Source organism: Oncorhynchus keta, chromosome 6 (genome assembly GCF_023373465.1).
Source record: "Oncorhynchus keta strain PuntledgeMale-10-30-2019 chromosome 6, Oket_V2, whole genome shotgun sequence".
Classification (NCBI taxonomy): domain Eukaryota; kingdom Metazoa; phylum Chordata; class Actinopteri; order Salmoniformes; family Salmonidae; genus Oncorhynchus; species Oncorhynchus keta.
The window spans coordinates 2,847,281-2,867,080 of NC_068426.1; the positions used below are offsets into that span (position 1 = coordinate 2,847,281).

Genomic DNA, 19,800 nt, shown 5'->3' on the forward strand with positions numbered 1-19,800 from the left:
ATAAAACATTCATTACCTTTGACCATCTTCTTTGTTGGCACTCCTAGATGTCCCATAATCACTATTGGGTCTTTTTTTCGATTAAATCAGTCCATATTAGCCTAGATATCGATCTATGAAGACTGTGTGATAAACGAAAAAAAATAGCGTCTTATAACGTAACGTCATTTTTTTAAAATAAAAAAGTTGACGATAAACTTTCACAAAACACTTTGAAATACTTTTGTAATGCAACTTTAGGTATTAGTACACGTTAATAAGCGATCAAATTGATCACGAGGCGATGTATATTCTATATGGGGTACGTCTGGAAATAATGTCCGGGTAAATCTCAACCAAAATATCTGGTCGGAGACCTGAACAAATGGCTTGTCTCTTCTTCGTTTGACCAAGAAACAAAGCCTAGGCAAATGACAAGACTGTTGACATCGTGTGGAAGCTGTAGGTATTGCAACCTCAGCCCCATTTAATGTGGTTCGCCTTTAAAAATATATTTTTCCATTTTCAGTGATCAGATTTTCCTGCACTTTTCGATGAAACGCACGTTCTGTTATAGTCACAGCCGTGATTTAACCAGTTTTATAAACGTCTGAGTGTTTTCTATCCACACATACTAATCATATGCATATACTATATTCCTGGCATGAGTAGCAGGGCGCTGAAATGTTGCGCGATTTTTAACAGAATGTTCGAAAAAGTAGAGGGTCGACTTAAGAGGTTAAGAAGGTAGAGCAGCACTTTATTATAGACAGACTTCTCCCCATCTTAGCTACTGTTGTATTAATATGTTTTGACCATGACAGTTTACAATTCAAGTAGTTTAGTCACCTCAACTTGCTCAATTTCCACATGATTCATTACAAGATTTAGTTGAGGTTTAGGGTTTAGTGAATGATTTGTCTCAAATACAATGCTGTTAGTTTTAGAAATATTTAGGACTAACCTATTTCTTGTCACCCATTCTGAAACTAACTGCAGCTCTTTGTTAAGTGTTGCAGTCATTTCAGTCGCTGTAGTAGCTGACATGTACAGTGTTGAGTCATCCGCATACATAGACTCACTGGCTTTACTCAAAGCCTGTGGCATGTCACTAGTAAAGATTGAAAAAAATGAAGGGGCCTAGACAGCTGCCCTGGGGAATGCCTCACTCTACCTGGATTACGTGGGAGAGGATTTCATTAAAGAACACCCACTGTGTTCTGTTAGACAGGTAACACTTTATCCACAATATAGCTGGGGGATGTAAAGCCACAACACAAGTTTTTCCAGCAACAGATTGACAATGATCAATAATGTCAAAAGCTGCAGTCTGACAAAACAGACAATCATCAGTAATTTATGTAAGTGCCATACATGTTGAATGCCCTTCCCTATAAGCGTGCTGAATATATGTTTGCTGTGAAATGTATCTGGTCAAACATCAAAGATTGTTAACAGGCTGATTTTGGTCGGCTGTTTTAGCCAGTAAAGTGTGCTTCGCTATTCTTGGGTAACGGAATGACTTTTGCTTGACCACACACACTTTCCTGTAGACTTAGACTAAATATTTTTTTGCAATATAGTTTGCTACCATACTCAGTAAATGTCCATCCAAGTTGTCAGACCCAGGTTGATTGACAACAATCATTGTTTCCCCCCACCTCTTCCACACTGACTTTACAGAATTCATAATTGCACGGTTTGTCTTTCATAAGTTGGTCAGTTATACTTGGATCTGCTGGCATGTCATGGCTAAGTTTGCCAATAAAAGAAATATATAATTAAAGTCGTTGTCAGGCAACTGGAAGGCAACTGAGTGGTTGTCAGGCAACTGAGTGGTTGTCAGGCAACTGAGTGGTTGTGAGGCAACTGAGTGGTTGTGAGGCAACTGAGTGGTTGTGAGGCAACTGAGTGGTTGTGAGGCAACTGAGTGGTTGTGAGGCAACTGAGTGGTTGTCAGGCAACTGAGTGGTTGTCAGGCAACTGAGTGGTTGTCAGGCAACTGAGTGGTTGTCAGGCAACTGAGTGGTTGTCAGGCAACTGAGTGGTTGTCAGGCAACTGGAAGTCAACTGAGTGGTTGTCAGGCAACTGAGTGTTATTCATCACGCCGGCATAGTTTGTCTAAGAGATGAGATGAACTCAGTTCTGTCAGATAGGAAAGATATGGTATATTCTGAATCGACAGTAGTGTTCAGCGCTGAGTGTATAAACTCCCATATCTACTGGGTGAAATACCACAGTGTGACATCACAGCAGCAGGATTTGTGACCTGTTGCCACAAGCGTGGGGTCTAAGTGGCACAGTGGTCTCAGTCACTGCTTCTCAGTGCTAGGGGTGTCACTACCCCTAACCCTAATTTTGACAGAAAGCGGCTTCATTGCAAGCTAAGGTGTACTGTTAGCTAGCTCGCTAACATTATCTGGCTGGCTCCCTAGCTAATGACGTTATAGGTAGGTTATATAACAGGTTGTATATGGGACTGTCATCACCATCTGTTTCTCTTCCTTTCCATCCCTCTCTAAAGGTGACGGTGAGTGGCTTGGAGCCCCTGCTGCAGTTTGCCTACACCTCCAAGCTGCTCTTCAGTAAAGATAATGTCATGGAGATACGCCACTGTGCCTCTATTCTGGGTTTCAGGGATCTGGACTCGGCCTGTTTCGACTTCCTCCTGCCCAAGTTCTTCAGCAGCAGTTCGGCCTCCTTCCAGAGGAAGACCTGCTGTAAGACACGGTGCAGGAGACAGTCCCCTGGGCCAGAGCTCAGCGACATCGACACCAACAAGGATGTCTTAGATGATGACAAAGGGGTCCGGGTGGTTTCTGATTCGCCCGTTGAACAGGATGTGGGTGGCCAACCAGCAAATGGCGAGACGGGACGTGAAAGCAAAAATCTCACCCCTCCTCCCGAAGCCGATATCCAATCAGACGGTCAGACTGACTACTCCCTACAATGCCCCAAGTACCGTAAGTTCCAGCAGGCTTGTGGGAAGGTGAGGCCGTGTGTGGAGATCTGTGTCCCAGAAACAAACCATGACTCCCCAGTGGTGAGCGAGGAGGGCTGCCCTCTACCCCTGCACCTTCCCACGTTCGTGCGAACCTGTTCCAGTGGTGGAGGATTTAGGGAAGGTCCTGCGGTGGAGATGTCTTCTGGAGAAAACTATTCACTTCTCTCACAGACACAGACTGACCAGGCAGGACAGGGAGAGGCGGAGCAGAGGACTGACCAGGCAGGACAGGGAGAGGTGGAGCAGAGGACTGACCAGGCAGGACAGGGAGAGGCGGAGCAGAGGACTGACCAGGCAGGACAGGGAGAGGTGGAGCAGAGGACTGACCAGGCAGGACAGGGAGAGGTGGAGCAGAGGACTGACCAGGCAGGACAGGGAGAGGTGGAGCAGAGGACTGACCAGGCAGGACAGGGAGAGGTGGAGCAGAGGACTGACCAGGCAGGACAGGGAGAGGTGGAGCAGAGGACTGACCAGGCAGGACAGGGAGAGGTGGAGCAGAGGACTGGAGAAGAGGATGATGAGGAGAAGAGAGAGACGAATGAGGGGAAGAGAAAGATGGACAAGAGAAGGAGAGAGGCAGATGAAGAGAACACAGAGAAGTATGAGAGGAGAGGAGAGACAGAAGAGAGGAGGAGAGGAGAGACAGAAGAGAGGAGGAGAGGAGAGACAGAAGAGAGGAGGAGAGGAGAGACAGAAGAGAGGAGGAGAGGAGAGACAGAAGAGAGGAGGAGAGGAGAGACAGAAGAGAGGAGGAGAGGAGAGACAGAAGAGAGGAGGAGAGGAGAGAGGGCTTCTGGAGTTGACTGTCACAGCTCTATCCTTCCTCTCGTGGAGGTGTCTAGTGGTCAGCTTGTCAGCTGTGAAGAGAGCCCAGGGTTGGGTACAGCACCACACCGATGTCCCCTGGAGGCACCCGGGCTGGACAAGCAGAGCTCTGGAGGTGTGGGGGAAGGAGGTTGTGTTCTAGGGGGTAGAGGACACCATGAAGGGATAGATCCAGCTGTCTCCTGCCTGCCACAGACAGAACAGGAGCAGGGAGAGAGAGCGAGGAGAAAGGTGGGGAGAATGAGAGAACATGGAAGAAGTGAAAGCGGAGAGAGGAGAGAGCGAGGATGGGAAGAGAGGAGCAGCGTGGAAAGAGAGGTGGCTGAACACTTGGCTCATGGCCCCTGGTCAGAGCTCTCCTCTTCTCCTACCCTCCTCCAGGACTTCCCTGGGACTGAGTCTGGGAACCTCCGGAGCAGCAACCCCACCTTGGACTGGCTTCACCAGCTTGACATCAGCTCCAGTACCGGGGACTGTCCCTTCCTCCACGGCTTGGACAGGGAGACAGACGGAGGGACGGACAGAGGGACAGGGGAGGGGACGGACAGTGGGACAAAGAGCGCAACTGGGCTGGGGTGCGAGGGGTCGTCCCAGTTAGAGAAGAGTCCCTGTGTGTCGTCCCTGACATCTGGAGACGATGGAGACTCAGACTGCTTCGATACGGAGGGAGACAGCGAGTCCTGTTCCTACAGACAGAGAGTCAGGGAGGTGAGTTAAACTAGAGGGAGACAGAGAGTCCTGTTCCTACAGACAGAGAGTCAGGGAGGTGAGTTAAACTAGAGGGAGACAGCGAGTCCTGTTCCTACAGACAGAGAGTCAGGGAGGTGAGTTAAACTAGAGGGAGACAGGGAGTCCTGTTCCTACAGACAGAGAGTCAGGGAGGTGAATTAAACTAGAGGGAGACAGCGAGTCCTGTTCCTACAGACAGAGAGTCAGGGAGGTGAATTAAACTAGAGGGAGACAGCGAGTCCTGTTCCTACAGACAGAGAGTCAGGGAGGTGAGTTAAACTAGAGGGAGACAGAGAGTCCTGTTCCTACAGACAGAGAGTCAGGGAGGTGAGTTAAACTAGAGGGAGACAGAGAGTCCTGTTCCTACAGACAGAGAGTCAGGGAGGTGAGTTAAACTAGAGGGAGACAGAGAGTCCTGTTCCTACAGACAGAGAGTCAGGGAGGTGAGTTAAACTAGAGGGAGACAGAGAGTCCTGTTCCTACAGACAGAGAGTCAGGGAGGTGAGTTAAACTAGAGGGAGACAGAGAGTCCTGTTCCTACAGACAGAGAGTCAGGGAGGTGAGTTAAACTAGAGGGAGACAGGGAGTCCTGTTCCTACAGACAGAGAGTCAGGGAGGTGAGTTAAACTAGAGGGAGACAGGGAGTCCTGTTCCTACAGACAGAGAGTCAGGGAGGTGAGTTAAACTAGAGGGAGACAGGGAGTCCTGTTCCTACAGACAGAGAGTCAGGGAGGTGAGTTAAACTAGAGGGAGACAGGGAGTCAGAGGTGAGTTAAACTAGAGGGAGACAGAGAGTCCTGTTCCTACAGACAGAGAGTCAGGGAGGTGAGTTAAACTAGAGGGAGACAGAGAGTCCTGTTCCTACAGACAGAGAGTCAGGGAGGTGAGTTAAACTAGAGGGAGACAGAGAGTCCTGTTCCTACAGACAGAGAGTCAGGGAGGTGAGTTAAACTAGAGGGAGACAGAGAGTCCTGTTCCTACAGACAGAGAGTCAGGGAGGTGAGTTAAACTAGAGGGAGACAGGGAGTCAGGGAGGTGAGTTAAACTAGAGGGAGACAGAGAGTCCTGTTCCTACAGACAGAGAGTCAAGGAGGTGAGTTAAACTAGAGGGAGACAGAGAGTCCTGTTCCTACAGACAGAGAGTCAGTCAGGGAGGTGAGTTAAACTAGAGGGAGACAGAGAGTCCTGTTCCTACAGACAGAGAGTCAGGGAGGTGAGTTAAACTAGAGGGAGACAGCGAGTCCTGTTCCTACAGACAGAGAGTCAGTCAGGGAGGTGAGTTAAACTAGAGGGAGACAGAGAGTCCTGTTCCTACAGACAGAGAGTCAGGGAGGTGAGTTAAACTAGAGGGAGACAGCGAGTCCTGTTCCTACAGACAGAGAGTCAGGGAGGTGAGTTAAACTAGAGGGAGACAGCGAGTCCTGTTCCTACAGACAGAGAGTCAGGGAGGTGAGTTAAACTAGAGGGAGACAGAGAGTCCTGTTCCTACAGACAGAGAGTCAGGGAGGTGAGTTAAACTAGAGGGAGACAGCGAGGTGAGTTAAACTAGAGGGAGACAGGGAGTCCTGTTCCTACAGACAGAGAGTCAGGGAGGTGAGTTAAACTAGAGGGAGACAGGGAGTCAGAGGTGAGTTAAACTAGAGGGAGACAGAGAGTCAGAGGTGAGTTAAACTAGAGGGAGACAGAGAGAGGCTTAGGACTGGGATGAACAGGGCGAGAGTTTCTGAGTGTGCATAGTGCATGCTTTTGTTCCAGCCCAGGTCTAACAGAACTGATTCTACTTATCATCTGGATCAGGTGTGTTAGAGCAGGGCTGGAACTAAAGCATGCACAGGGCTGTCACCCTGGGTTGTCCTGCTTTAATAAGACCAGAGAAAACCTACATTATAAGGAGACAGGTAGGCATATATTTGGGTTTTGTCTAATTAACCGAAAAGTAAAATCTCTCTGTATGTTTAAAACATGCATACTGTTAGATCACAGTATTTATGTTGTCTTTCCTACTGGCTCTGACTTTGCTGCTAACTTCTTTATTGAAGAAAAATGTACTGACTATGACTGGTCCACCTAGCTATCTGGAGATGAATGTACTGATTATGACTGGTCCACCTAGCTATCTGGAGATGAATGTACTGACTACGACTGGTCCACCTAGCTATCTGGAGATGAATGTACTGACTATGACTGGTCCACCTAGCTGTCTGAAGATGAATGTCCTGACTATGACTGGTCCACCTAGCTATCTGGAGATGAATGTACTGACTATGACTGGTCCACCTAGCTATCTGGAGATGAATGTACTGACTATGACTGGTCCACCTAGCTATCTGAAGATGAATGTACTGACTATGACTGGTCCACCTAGCTATCTGATGATGAATGTACTGACTATGACTGGTCCACCTAGCTATCTGTAGATGAATGTACTGACTATGACTGGTCCACCTAGCTATCTGGAGATGAATGTACTGACTATGACTGGTCCACCTAGCTATCTGGAGATGAATGTCCTGACTATGACTGGTCCACCTAGCTATCTGGAGATGAATGTACTGACTATGACTGGTCCACCTAGCTATCTGGAGATGAATGTACTGACTATGACTGGTCCACCTAGCTATCTGAAGATGAATGTACTGACTATGACTGGTCCACCTAGCCATCTGGAGATGAATGTACTGACTATGACTGGTCCACCTAGCTATCTGGAGATGAATGTACTGACTATGACTGGTCCACCTAGCTATCTGGAGATAAATGTACTGACTATGACTGGTCCACCTAGCTATCTGAAGATGAATGTACTGACTATGACTGGTCCACCTAGCTATCTGTAGATGAATGTACTGACTATGACTGGTCCACCTAGCTGTCTGAAGATGAATGTCCTGACTATGACTGGTCCACCTAGCTATCTGGAGATGAATGTACTGACTATGACTGGTCCACCTAGCTATCTGAAGATGAATGTCCTGACTATGACTGGTCCACCTAGCTATCTGGAGATGAATGTACTGACTATGACTGGTCCACCTAGCTATCTGTAGATGAATGTACTGACTATGACTGGTCCACCTAGCTATCTGGAGATGAATGTACTGACTATGACTGGTCCACCTAGCTATCTGGAGATGAATGTACTGACTATGACTGGTCCACCTAGCTATCTGGAGATGAATGTACTGACTATGACTGGTCCACCTAGCTATCTGGAGATGAATGTACTGACTATGACTGGTCCACCTAGCTATCTGGAGATGAATGTACTGACTATGACTGGTCCACCTAGCTATCTGGAGATGAATGTACTGACTATGACTGGTCCACCTAGCTATCTGGAGATGAATGTACTGACTATGACTGGTCCACCTAGCTATCTGAAGATGAATGTACTGACTATGACTGGTCCACCTAGCTATCTGTAGATGAATGTACTGACTATGACTGGTCCACCTAGCTATCTGTAGATGAATGTACTGACTATGACTGGTCCACCTAGCTATCTGAAGATGAATGTACTGGCTATGACTGGTCCACCTAGCTATCTGTAGATGAATGTCCTGACTATGACTGGTCCACCTAGCTATCTGTAGATGAATGTACTGACTATGACTGGTCCACCTAGCTATCTGTAGATGAATGTACTGACTATGACTGGTCCACCTAGCTATCTGAAGATGAACGACCTGACTATGACTGGTCCACCTAGCTATCTGGAGATGAATGTACTGACTATGACTGGTCCACCTAGCTATCTGGAGATGAATGTACTGACTATGACTGGTCCACCTAGCTATCTGAAGATGAATGTACTGACTATGACTGGTCCACCTAGCTATCTGAAGATGAATGTACTGACTATGACTGGTCCACCTAGCTATCTGGAGATGAATGTACTGACTATGACTGGTCCACCTAGCTATCTGAAGATGAATGTACTGACTATGACTGGTCCACCTAGCTATCTGAAGATGAATGTACTGACTATGACTGGTCCACCTAGCTATCTGGAGATGAATGTACTGACTATGACTGGTCCACCTAGCTATCTGAAGATGTCTGATAAATAACTAAAATGTAAAATGTCTGATCCCGCCCCCCACATTTTCAAGGTGCAGCTGCCGTTCTCTGTGGGTCGCATCGTGGGGTTGAGCAGGAATGACTTCCAGCTGATGCTGAGGCACCAGACTCTGACCAGAGAACAGCTGGACTTCGTCCACGACGTCAGACGCAGGAGTAAGAACCGTATCGCGGCGCAGCGCTGTCGCAAGAGGAAGCTGGACTGTATACACAATCTGGAGCATGAGATAGACAAACTGGTGAGGTGGAAATGACTTCTTAAAATGACTTCCTAGGAGGTTGTTTAATTCTTGTCCCGGGGACACATTTTAAAATATGTTTCTGCTCCAGCTGCCTCCAATAATCATTGCATCGTCAAATTACTGATTAGTGGAATCAGGTCTGGTGTGCAGAAACCCTCCTATAAAAACATCTATAGTTATTATATAATATATAGTGCCTTGCGAAAGTATTCGGCCCCCTTGAACTTTGCGACCTTTTGCCACATTTCAGGCTTCAAACATAAAGATATAAAACTGTATTTTTTTTGTGAAGAATCAACAACAAGTGGGACACAATCATGAAGTGGAACGACATTTATTGGATATTTCAAACTTTAACAAATCAAAAACTGAAAAATTGGGCGTGAACATATATAGTTATTATATAATATATATATGATAGTATTATGTCTATTGTGCTATTGATTTGGAACATTCAGCAGAGTGTTATGAATAGAATGAGACTTATTACTGTCCTCTGTCTGTCTGTCTGTCTGTCTGTCTGTCTGTCTGTCTGTCTGTCTGTCTGTCTGTCTGTCTGTCTGTCTGTCTGTCTGTCTGTCTGTCTGTCTGTCTGTCTGTCTGTCTGTCTGTCTGTCTGTCTGTCTGTCTGTCTGTCTGTCTGTCTGTCTGTCTGTCTGTCTGTCTGTCTGTCTGTCTGTCTGTCTGTCTGTCTGTCTGTCTGTCTGTCTGTCTGTCTGTCTGTCTGTCTGTCTGTCTGTCTGTCTGTCTGTCTGTCTGTCTGTCTGTCTGTCTGTCTGTCTGTCTGTCTGTCTGTCTGTCTGTGTGTGTTTGTGATTTCTGCATGGTGTCTCTATGTGTGTCTCCCAGAGGACCGAGAAGAACCAGCTGATATCAGAGAGGAGCCATCTGAACCAGATGAAGCTGAATACTTGGCACAGTGTGTCCGCTCTTTGTCAGAGAGTCTGCAGCGAGGCCGCCCTGAGACCAGAACAACTCCAGGTCCTAGCCAAGTACTCCTCCCCAGACTGCCCGCTCTCTGCTCTCATCTCCCCTACAGACCCAACCTCCCCTGGGCTAGGAGGACCACTACAATCCCAGGCCTCTCCCTAGGCCTGCTCCTCCTCAGGCCTAGCCTCAGATACCTGTCAGAACCCTTCAGGAACCTTTGGAATCTTCGGAACCCTCGGCCAGCTGCTCCAGGGACACACCCACAGGGGAGGAGCTCTCAGGTGATTGAACAAGCCCTCAGGTATATACAGCTGTGTGATCAGTTGACTTGGATGCCCTGCCCATGGATGAGTGTGGGTCTGGACACCTTCATCATCGTCATCATCACCATTTCATAGACTTTCTTCTACAGGCAAAGACACTGTGGTTGTGTTCCAATAATCTCTCCTTCCTCAGAGGGGGCGCTCGGTTACTCACTAAAACATCAGATTGGTGTAGGCACTGAGCAGGGATGAATGAAACAGGAGAGTATTTTCCCACGGTTGACACGGTTACATACAAGATGACAGTATTTCAACCACATGAAAATATGCATGCAAGATGAACTGAAATCTACCACCAGAGATAAACTGTGTGTGTGTGTGTGTGTGTGTGTGTGTGTGTGTGTGTGTGTGTGTGTGTGTGTGTGTGTGTGTGTGTGTGTGTGTGTGTGTGTGTGTGTGTGTGTGTGTGTGTGTGTGTGTGTGTGTGTGTGTGTGTGTGTGTGTGTGTGTGTGTGTGTGTGTGTGTGCGTGCGTATACAGTACCAGTTTTGAGCTGCTCTTGCCATAATATGGACTTGATCTTTTACCAAATATAGCTAACTTCTGTTTACCATCCCTACCTTGTCACTACACAAACGATTGGCTCAAACACATTAAGAAATTCCACAAACTAACTTTTACCAAGGCACACCTGATCATTTAAATGCATTCCGGGTGACTACCTCAAAGCTGGTTGAGAGAATACCAAGAGTGTTCAAAGCTGTCATCAAGGCGTGGCTACTTTGAAGAATCTAAAATCTAAAAATATATTTTGATTTGTTTAACATTTTTTTGGTTACTACATGATTCCATATGTGTTATTTCATAGTGTTGATGTCTTCAATATTATTCTACAATGTATAAAATAGTCAAAATAAAGAAAAACCCTTGAATGAGTAGGTGTGTCCAAACTTTGGACTGGTACTGTATATACACATGAGAAGCACTATATTTAGTCTGATGTTTATCTCATAGACGAATAGCCAACAACATGTTGGAAATTAGAAGCAGAACTTTAGTGACTTTAGTCAACTAGATTATCGAGGCGACCATTCTATCGATTCATGACACCAGTCTTTTCCCTTCAAATCCATGAAGGGAAGTGAACAAGTGCACACTTTTGGGAGAAAGGAGTTGAAAAGTTGGGACGTAACCTGTGTGAAATAAGACCCTATTACAATCCAACCACAACAACCTATGCAACTTAATGAATATGAATATTCATTGAACATGAAGAATGTAATTACTACTGAAGTTATATTTCTCTGTGTCTTCTTTGACAGTTTTACGCCTCAAACCGCTAATTTGAGTGTTTTGTTACTTGTGCCTTATTTTGTTATAACCAGCATTCCCTTGTTAATTGAGAAGTTAATTAAAATTATATGCCATGTTTTTCAAAGAACTTTGAAAGGCCTTCCTCTGAATATGTTCAATAGCACACAAAGCCAAGGTAACCTTTAGTCAACCTTAAGGGTTAACTTTTGGTTAAGTTAAGGACAGCTGTGGTGAACCTGTGGTCATTGATCATCCATATCTATCTCAGGAGGCGGCTGTGGTGAACTCTGGACCGTGTGTTCTAGAACTCTGAAGGGTTCCGGAAAACATTACACTTTGAACTGGCTTGGGGGACTATTACTATTTTAAATTCAGGAAAATTCTAGAATATGACCTATTCCAAAACATACAACACACCTCATGGAGAGAGTGTCTTCTCAGGTATAGCAATGCAATGTAAAGAACTCATAAAAAAAAAAAAAACAATAAAAAAAACATCTGTCTTTGTCCCTCTCTCTCCCTCGTTCTCTCTGTCTCTGTCTATATCTCAATCTCTTTTTTCTTAATCTTCATCTCAGATGTCGACCTACTTCCGGTCTCTGTGTTTACTGTTCAGTCACGTGCTAGTCAGAACTAGGAAACTCAGTCACGTGCTAGTCAGAACTAGGAAACTCAGTCACGTGCTAGTCAGAACTAGGAAACTCAGTCACGTGCTAGTGAGAACTAGGAAACTCAGTCACGTGCTAGTCAGAACTAGGAAACTCAGTCACGTGCTAGTGAGAACTAGGAAACTCAGTCACGTGCTAGTGGGAACTAGGAAACTCAGTCACGTGCTAGTCAGAACTAGGAAACTCGGTCACGTGCTAGTGAGAACTAGGAAACTCAGTCACGTGCTAGTCAGAACTAGGAAACTCAGTCACGTGCTAGTGAGAACTAGGAAACTCAGTCACGTGCTAGTCAGAACTAGGAAACTCAGTCACGTGCTAGTGAGAACTAGGAAACTCAGTCACGTGCTAGTGAGAACTAGGAAACTCAGTCACGTGCTAGTGAGAACTAGGAAACTCAGTCACGTGCTAGTCAGAACTAGGAAACTCAGTCACGTGCTAGTGAGAACTAGGAAACTCAGTCACGTGCTAGTCAGAACTAGGAAACTCAGTCACGTGCTAGTGAGAACTAGGAAACTCAGTCACGTGCTAGTGAGAACTAGGAAACTCAGTCACGTGCTAGTCAGAACTAGGAAACTCAGTCACGTGCTAGTGAGAACTAGGAAACTCAGTCACGTGCTAGTGAGAACTAGGAAACTCAGTCACGTGCTAGTGAGAACTAGGAAACTCAGTCACGTGCTAGTGAGAACTAGGAAACTCAGTCACGTGCTAGTGAGAACTAGGAAACTCAGTCACGTGCTAGTGAGAACTAGGAAACTCAGTCACGTGCTAGTGAGAACTAGGAAACTCAGTCACGTGCTAGTCAGAACTAGGAAACTCAGTCACGTGCTAGTGAGAACTAGGAAACTCAGTCACGTGCTAGTCAGAACTAGGAAACTCAGTCACGTGCTAGTCAGAACTAGGAAACTCAGTCACGTGCTAGTGAGAACTAGGAAACTCAGTCACGTGCTAGTCAGAACTAGGAAACTCAGTCACGTGCTAGTGAGAACTAGGAAACTCAGTCACGTGCTAGTGAGAACTAGGAAACTCAGTCACGTGCTAGTGAGAACTAGGAAACTCAGTCACGTGCTAGTCAGAACTAGGAAACTCAGTCACGTGCTAGTGAGAACTAGGAAACTCAGTCACGTGCTAGTCAGAACTAGGAAACTCAGTCACGTGCTAGTGAGAACTAGGAAACTCAGTCACGTGCTAGTCAGAACTAGGAAACTCAGTCACGTGCTAGTGAGAACTAGGAAACTCAGTCACGTGCTAGTCAGAACTAGGAAACTCAGTCACGTGCTAGTGAGAACTAGGAAACTCAGTCACGTGCTAGTCAGAACTAGGAAACTCAGTCACGTGCTAGTGAGAACTAGGAAACTCAGTCACGTGCTAGTCAGAACTAGGAAACTCAGTCACGTGCTAGTCAGAACTAGGAAACTCGGTCACGTGCTAGTCAGAACTAGGAAACTCAGTCACGTGCTAGTCAGAACTAGAGGCTAGGCATTGTTGCTATTTACTACAGTCAGGGGGGTCTGATCTATAGATGACCACTATAGCCCCCAAGAGGCTAGGCATTGTTGCTATTTACTACAGTCAGGAGGGTCTCATCTATAGATGACCACTATAGCCCCCAAGAGGCTAGGCATTGTTGCTATTTACTACAGTCAGGAGGGTCTGATCTATAGATGACCACTATAGCCCCCAAGAGGCTAGGCATTGTTGCTATTTACTACAGTCAGGAGGGTCTGATCTATAGATGACCACTATAGCCCCCAAGAGGCTAGGTATTGTTGCTATTTACTACAGTCAGGAGGGTCTGATCTATAGATGACCACTATAGCCCCCAAGAGGCTAGGCATTGTTGCTATTTACTACAGTCAGGGGGGTCTGATCTATAGATGACCACTATAGCCCCCAAGAGGCTAGGCATTGTTGCTATTTACTACAGTCAGGAGGGTCTCATCTATAGATGACCACTATAGCCCCCAAGAGGCTAGGCATTGTTGCTATTTACTACAGTCAGGGGGGTCTGATCTATAGATGACCACTATAGCCCCCAAGAGGCTAGGCATTGTTACTATTTACTACAGTCAGGAGGGTCTGATCTATAGATGACCACTATAGCCCCCAAGAGGCTAGGCATTGTTGCTAGGAGGATATGACCTATAGGAGGATATGACCTATAGGAGGGTCTGACCTATAGGAGGATATGACCTATAGGAGGGTCTGACCTATAGGAGGGTCTGACCTATAGGAGGGTCTGACCTATAGGAGGATATGACCTACAGGAGGATATGACCTATAGGAGGATATGACCTATAGGAGGGTCTGACCTATAGGAGGGTCTGACCTGTAGGAGGATATGACCTATAGGAGGGTCTGACCTATAGGAGGATATGACCTACAGGAGGGTCTGACCTATAGGAGGATATGACCTATAGGAGGTTCTGACCTATAGGAGGGTCTGACCTGTAGGAGGATATGACCTACAGGAGGGTCTGACCTATAGGAGGGTCTGACCTATAGGAGGATATGACCTATAGGAGGATATGACCTATAGGAGGATATGACCTATAGGAGGGTCTGACCTATAGGAGGGTCTGACCTATAGGAGGATATGACCTATAGGAGGATATGACCTATAGGAGGATATGACCTATAGGAGGATATGACCTATAGGAGGGTCTGACCTATAGGAGGGTCTGACCTATAGGAGGATATGACCTGTAGGAGGATATGACCTATAGGAGGATATGACCTATAGGAGGGTCTGACCTATAGGAGGGTCTGACCTATAGGAGGATATGACCTATAGGAGGATATGACCAAGAGGATATGACCTATAGGAGGGTCTGACCTATAGGAGGGTCTGACCTATAGGAGGATATGACCTATAGGAGGATATGACCAAGAGGATATGACCTATAGGAGGGTCTGACCTATAGGAGGATATGACCTATAGGAGGGTCTGACCTATAGGAGGGTCTGACCTATAGGAGGATATGACCTATAGGAGGATATGACCTATAGGAGGATATGACCTATAGATGACCACCACCTACTTAGGGCCCCCAAGAGGCTAGGACCTAAGCGGCTCTGTGGCAGTGATTATGTATGAGGAGTATTCTATTCTATGGTAAAGCCTAACTTTTCACAGGCTGTAGAAACTTCCAGCAGCTACCAGAAGATGGCAGCACTCCCTAAATAAATTCACCACCCTCTATGGTAGGGGTGTAGGTGGTTGGTAGTGTACTCATCTCCTTAGGGGCCTGTGTGTGCAGTGCACTACTTTAAACCATAGACGTATGGGTAGTACACTATATAGGGAATAGGGTGGCATAGGACTCTGGTCTAAAGTAGTCCACTATATAGGGAATAGGGTGGCATTTGGGATGAATAGTAACACGTCGTGTTTCAGTGATGTTCTCAGTTTTATTTATCAGACGACCCTCATCTGTCTTCATGGAGAAACAGGGAGACAGAAGGAGAGGTGGAGAGAAACAGGGAGAGAGAGAGACAGAGGAGGTGATAGAGGGTGAGAGACGGGGAGATGTGGAGGGAGAGGGGGAGAGAAACACAGAGAGCGAGAGGAGGTGAGAGAGGGTGGGAGACGGGGAGAGAGGTGGAGAGAAACAGGGAGAGAGAGAGAGGTGGAGAGAAACGGAGAGAGAGAGAGAGAGGTGGAGAGAAACGGAGAGAGAGAGAGCGAGAGGAGGTGAGAGAGAGAGAGAGAGGCAGGGAGATGTGGAGAGAGCGAGGGAGTGTGAGAGGGGGTGAGGTGGAGAAAAACAGAAAAACAGAGAGCGAGAGGGGGTGAGAGGGGGTGGGAGACGGAGAGAGAAGGAGGTAGATATAGGGAGAAAGAGGCAGAGAGAAAGACAGAAGCCCCGTTTATACCTGGCACTAACATGGGTCTTTTTTCACGATGTTGCCTACATTCTGATTGTGCCCATATTTCCAGAAATGTGTCTCCAAATGTTATTATAATGTGTGTGATATCCATCCACTGTGTCTGCATTGTGGCCAGATTTCCTGGTCCCTTACTTTATGCAAATCATTTCACAGCTATTCTTTCAAAATAGTATTTAATATTGATGTCAACAGTCAATGACGCCACTTGTCAATGATTTTAGAGGGCGAAATAATGATTATTTAAATGGTTTCTCTGTCCAGATCTGTCTACACTTGAAAGATATCCAGACACAATGTGTTTCTAGCCCCGTTTATACCTGCCGTTAACATGTGTCCTTCGTCCTGATCTGGTCTGTTTGCACGTATAAGTTCTGATCACAGTGTGTCTTTTAATAATTTACCCTGTGGGCACAATTAGAATGTTGAGATGGAGATGGAGAGAGAAAGAGGGGGAGATGGAGGGAGAAAGGGGGAAAGAGAGAGAGAAAAGGGGAGATGGAGAGAGAAAGAGGGGGAGATGGAGGGAGAAAGGGGGAAAGAGAGAGAGAAAAGGGGAGATGGAGAGAGAAAGAGGGGGAGATGGAGGGAGAAAGGGGAAAGAGAGAGAGAAAAGGGGAGATGGAGAGAGAAAGAGGGGGAGATGGAGGGAGAAAGAGGGGAGATGGAGGGAGAAAGAGGGGGAGATGGAGGGAGAAAGGGGGAAAGAGAGAGAGAAAAGGGGAGATGGAGAGAGAAAGAGGGGGAGATGGAGGGAGAAAGAGGGGGAGATGGAGGGAGAAAGGGGGAATTATAGAGAGAGAAAAGGGGAGATGGAGGGAGAAAGGGGGAAAGAGAGAGAGAAAAGGGGAGATGGAGAGAGAAAGAGGGGGAGATGGAGGGAGAAAGGGGGAAAGAGAGAGAGAAAAGGGGAGATGGAGAGAGAAAGAGGGGGAGATGGAGGGAGAAAGAGGGGGAGATGGAGGGAGAAAGAGGGGGAGATGGAGGGAGAAAGGGGGAAAGAGAGAGAGAAAGGGGAGATGGAGAGAGAAAGAGGGGGAGATGGAGGGAGAAAGAGGGGGAGACGGAGGGAGAAAGGGGGAATTATAGAGAGAGAAAAGGGGAGATGGAGGGAGAAAGGGGGAAAGAGAGAGAGAAAAGGGGAGATGGAGAGAGAAAGAGGGGGAGATGGAGGGAGAAAGGGGGAAAGAGAGAGAGAAAAGGGGAGATGGAGAGAGAAAAAGGGGGAGACGGAGGGAGAAAGGGGGGAGATGGAGGGAGAAAGAGGGGGAGATGGAGAGAGAAAGAGGGGGAGATGGAGAGAGAAAGAGGGGGAGACGGAGGGAGAAAGGGGGGGAGATGGAGGGAGAAAGAGGGGGAGATGGAGGGAGAAAGAGGGGGAGATGGAGGGAGAAAGAGGGGGAGACGGAGGGAGAAAGGGGGAATTATAGAGAGAGGATCCAAAGATGTTCTTTTATCCTCTATGGGAACAGGTTATTCCAGTGTGATGACGGAAGCAGATTCTTCATGTCACAACGGATTTGTCCCAAATGACACCCTATTCTCTATATAGTGCACTACTTTAGACCAGAGCCCTATTCCCTATATAGTGCACTACTTTAGACCAGATCCCTATTCCCTATATAGTGCACTACTTTAGACCAGAGCCCTATGGGGGCTTTGGCCAACCCTATTTTTGTAATACCGGAGTCTACGTTCCCCACAGTTCATCCACTATGTCTCCTACAGTCCATCCACTATGTCTCCTACAGTCCATCCACTATGTCTTCTACAGTCCATCCACTATGTCTCCTACAGTCCATCCACTATGTCTCCTACAGTCCATCCACTATGTCCCCTACATTCCATCCACTATGTCTCCTACAGTCCATCCACTATGTCCCCTACAGTCCATCCACTATGTCTCCTACAGTTCATCCACTATGTCTCCTACATTCCATCCACTATGTCTCCTACGTTCCCTACAGTCCATCCACTATGTCCCCTACAGTCCATCCACTATGTCTCCTACAGTCCATCCACTATGTCTCCTACATTCCCTACAGTCCATCCACTATGTCCCCTACAGTCCATCCACTATGTCCCCTACAGTCCATCCACTATGTCTCCTACAGTCCATCCACTATGTCTCCTACAGTCCATCCACTATGTCTCCTACAGTCCATCCACTATGTCTCCTACAGTCCATCCACTATGTCTCTTAGTCCATCCACTATGTCTCCTACGTTCCCTACAGTCCATCCACTATGTCCCCTACAGTCCATCCACTATGTCTCCTACATTCCCTACAGTCCATCCACTATGTCTCCTACATTCCCTACAGTCCATCCACTATGTCTCCTACAGTCCATCCACTATGTCCCCTACAGTCCATCCACTATGTCTCCTACAGTTCATCCACTATGTCCCCTACAGTCCATCCACTATGTCTCCTACAGTCCATCCACTATGTCTCCTACAGTCCATCCACTATGTCTCCTACAGTCCATCCACTATGTCCCCTACAGTCCATCCACTATGTCTCCTACAGTCCATCCACTATGTCTCCTACAGTCCATCCACTATGTCCCCTACAGTCCATCCACTATGTCTCCTACAGTCCATCCACTATGTCTCCTACATTCCCTACAGTCCATCCACTATGTCTCCTACATTCCCTACAGTCCATCCACTATGTCCCCTACAGTCCATCCACTATGTCTCCTACAGTCCATCCACTATGTCTCCTACAGTCCATCCACTATGTCTCCTACAGTCCATCCACTATGTCTCCTACGTTCCCTACAGTCCATCCACTATGTCTCCTACAGTCCATCCACTATGTCTCTTACAGTCCATCCACTATGTCTCCTACATTCCCTACAGTCCATCCACTATGTCTCTTACAGTCCATCCACTATGTCTCTTACAGTCCATCCACTATGTCTCCTACAGTCCATCCACTATGTCTCCTACAGTCCATCCACTATGTCTCCTACAGTCCATCCACTATGTCTCCTACATTCCCTACAGTCCATCCACGATGTCTCCTACAGTCCATCCACTATGTCTCCTACATTCCCTACAGTCCATCCACTATGTCTCCTACAGTCCATCCACTATGTCTCCTACAGTCAATCCACTATGTCTCCTACGTTCCCTACAGTCCATCCACTATGTCCCCTACAGTCCATCCACTATGTCTCCTACAGTCCATCCACTATGTCTCCTACATTCCATCCACTATGTCTCCTACAGTCCATCCACTATGTCTCCTACAGTCCATCCACTATGTCTCCTACAGTCCATCCACTATGTCTCCTACAGTCCATCCACTATGTCTCCTACAGTCCATCCACTATGTCTCCTACAGTCCATCCACTATGTCTCCTACAGTCCATCCACTATGTCTCCTACAGTCCATCCACTATGTCTCTTACAGTCCATCCACTATGTCTCCTACAGTCCATCCACTATGTCCCCTACAGTCCATCCACTATGTCTCCTACAGTCCATCCACTATGTCTCCTACAGTCCATCCACTATGTCTCCTACAGTCCATCCACTATGTCTCCTACATTCCCTACAGTCCATCCACTATGTCTCCTACGTTCCCTACAGTCCATCCACTATTTTTTTATCTTTATTTAACTAGGCAAGTCGGTTAAGAACAAATTCTTATTTTCAATGACGGCCTAGGACCAGTGAGTTAACTGCCTGTTCAGGAACGACAGATTTGTACCTTGTCAGCTCTGGGGTTTGAACTTGCAACCTTCCGGTTACTAGTCCAACGCTCTAACCACTAGGCTACCCTGCCGTCCCTCTCCTCTCCTCGCCCCGTCCCTCTCCTCACCCCGTCCCTCTCCTCGCCCCGTCCCTCTCCTCGCCCCGCCCCGTCCCT

General features: G+C 46.9%; 1 protein-coding gene across 35 annotated transcripts in view; it reads left to right on the top strand.

Annotated features, from left to right (window-relative positions):
• Positions 1 to 11,876, top strand: part of LOC118381856 (uncharacterized) — a 28,514-nt gene extending 16,638 nt beyond the window's left edge. Inside the window, exons 3-10 of one of the 35 annotated variants that reach the window (XM_052520164.1) lie at positions 2,505 to 4,691; positions 4,808 to 5,097; positions 5,306 to 5,537; positions 5,632 to 5,693; positions 5,752 to 5,813; positions 5,872 to 5,987; positions 8,651 to 8,857; positions 9,710 to 11,876. In XM_052520164.1, the coding sequence (XP_052376124.1) occupies positions 2,505 to 4,526 (2,022 nt within the window). In that variant the 3' untranslated portion in view covers positions 4,527 to 4,691; positions 4,808 to 5,097; positions 5,306 to 5,537; ... (3 more) ...; positions 8,651 to 8,857; positions 9,710 to 11,876. Of the gene's footprint in view, positions 1 to 2,504; positions 4,692 to 4,807; positions 5,272 to 5,305; positions 5,538 to 5,631; positions 5,814 to 5,871; positions 6,046 to 8,650; positions 8,858 to 9,709 lie in introns of all 35 variants that reach the window. The other 34 variants (XM_052520165.1, XM_052520176.1, XM_052520177.1 and 31 more) reach the window with 34 other exon arrangements.
• The last annotated feature ends 7,924 nt before the right edge of the window (positions 11,877 to 19,800 follow it).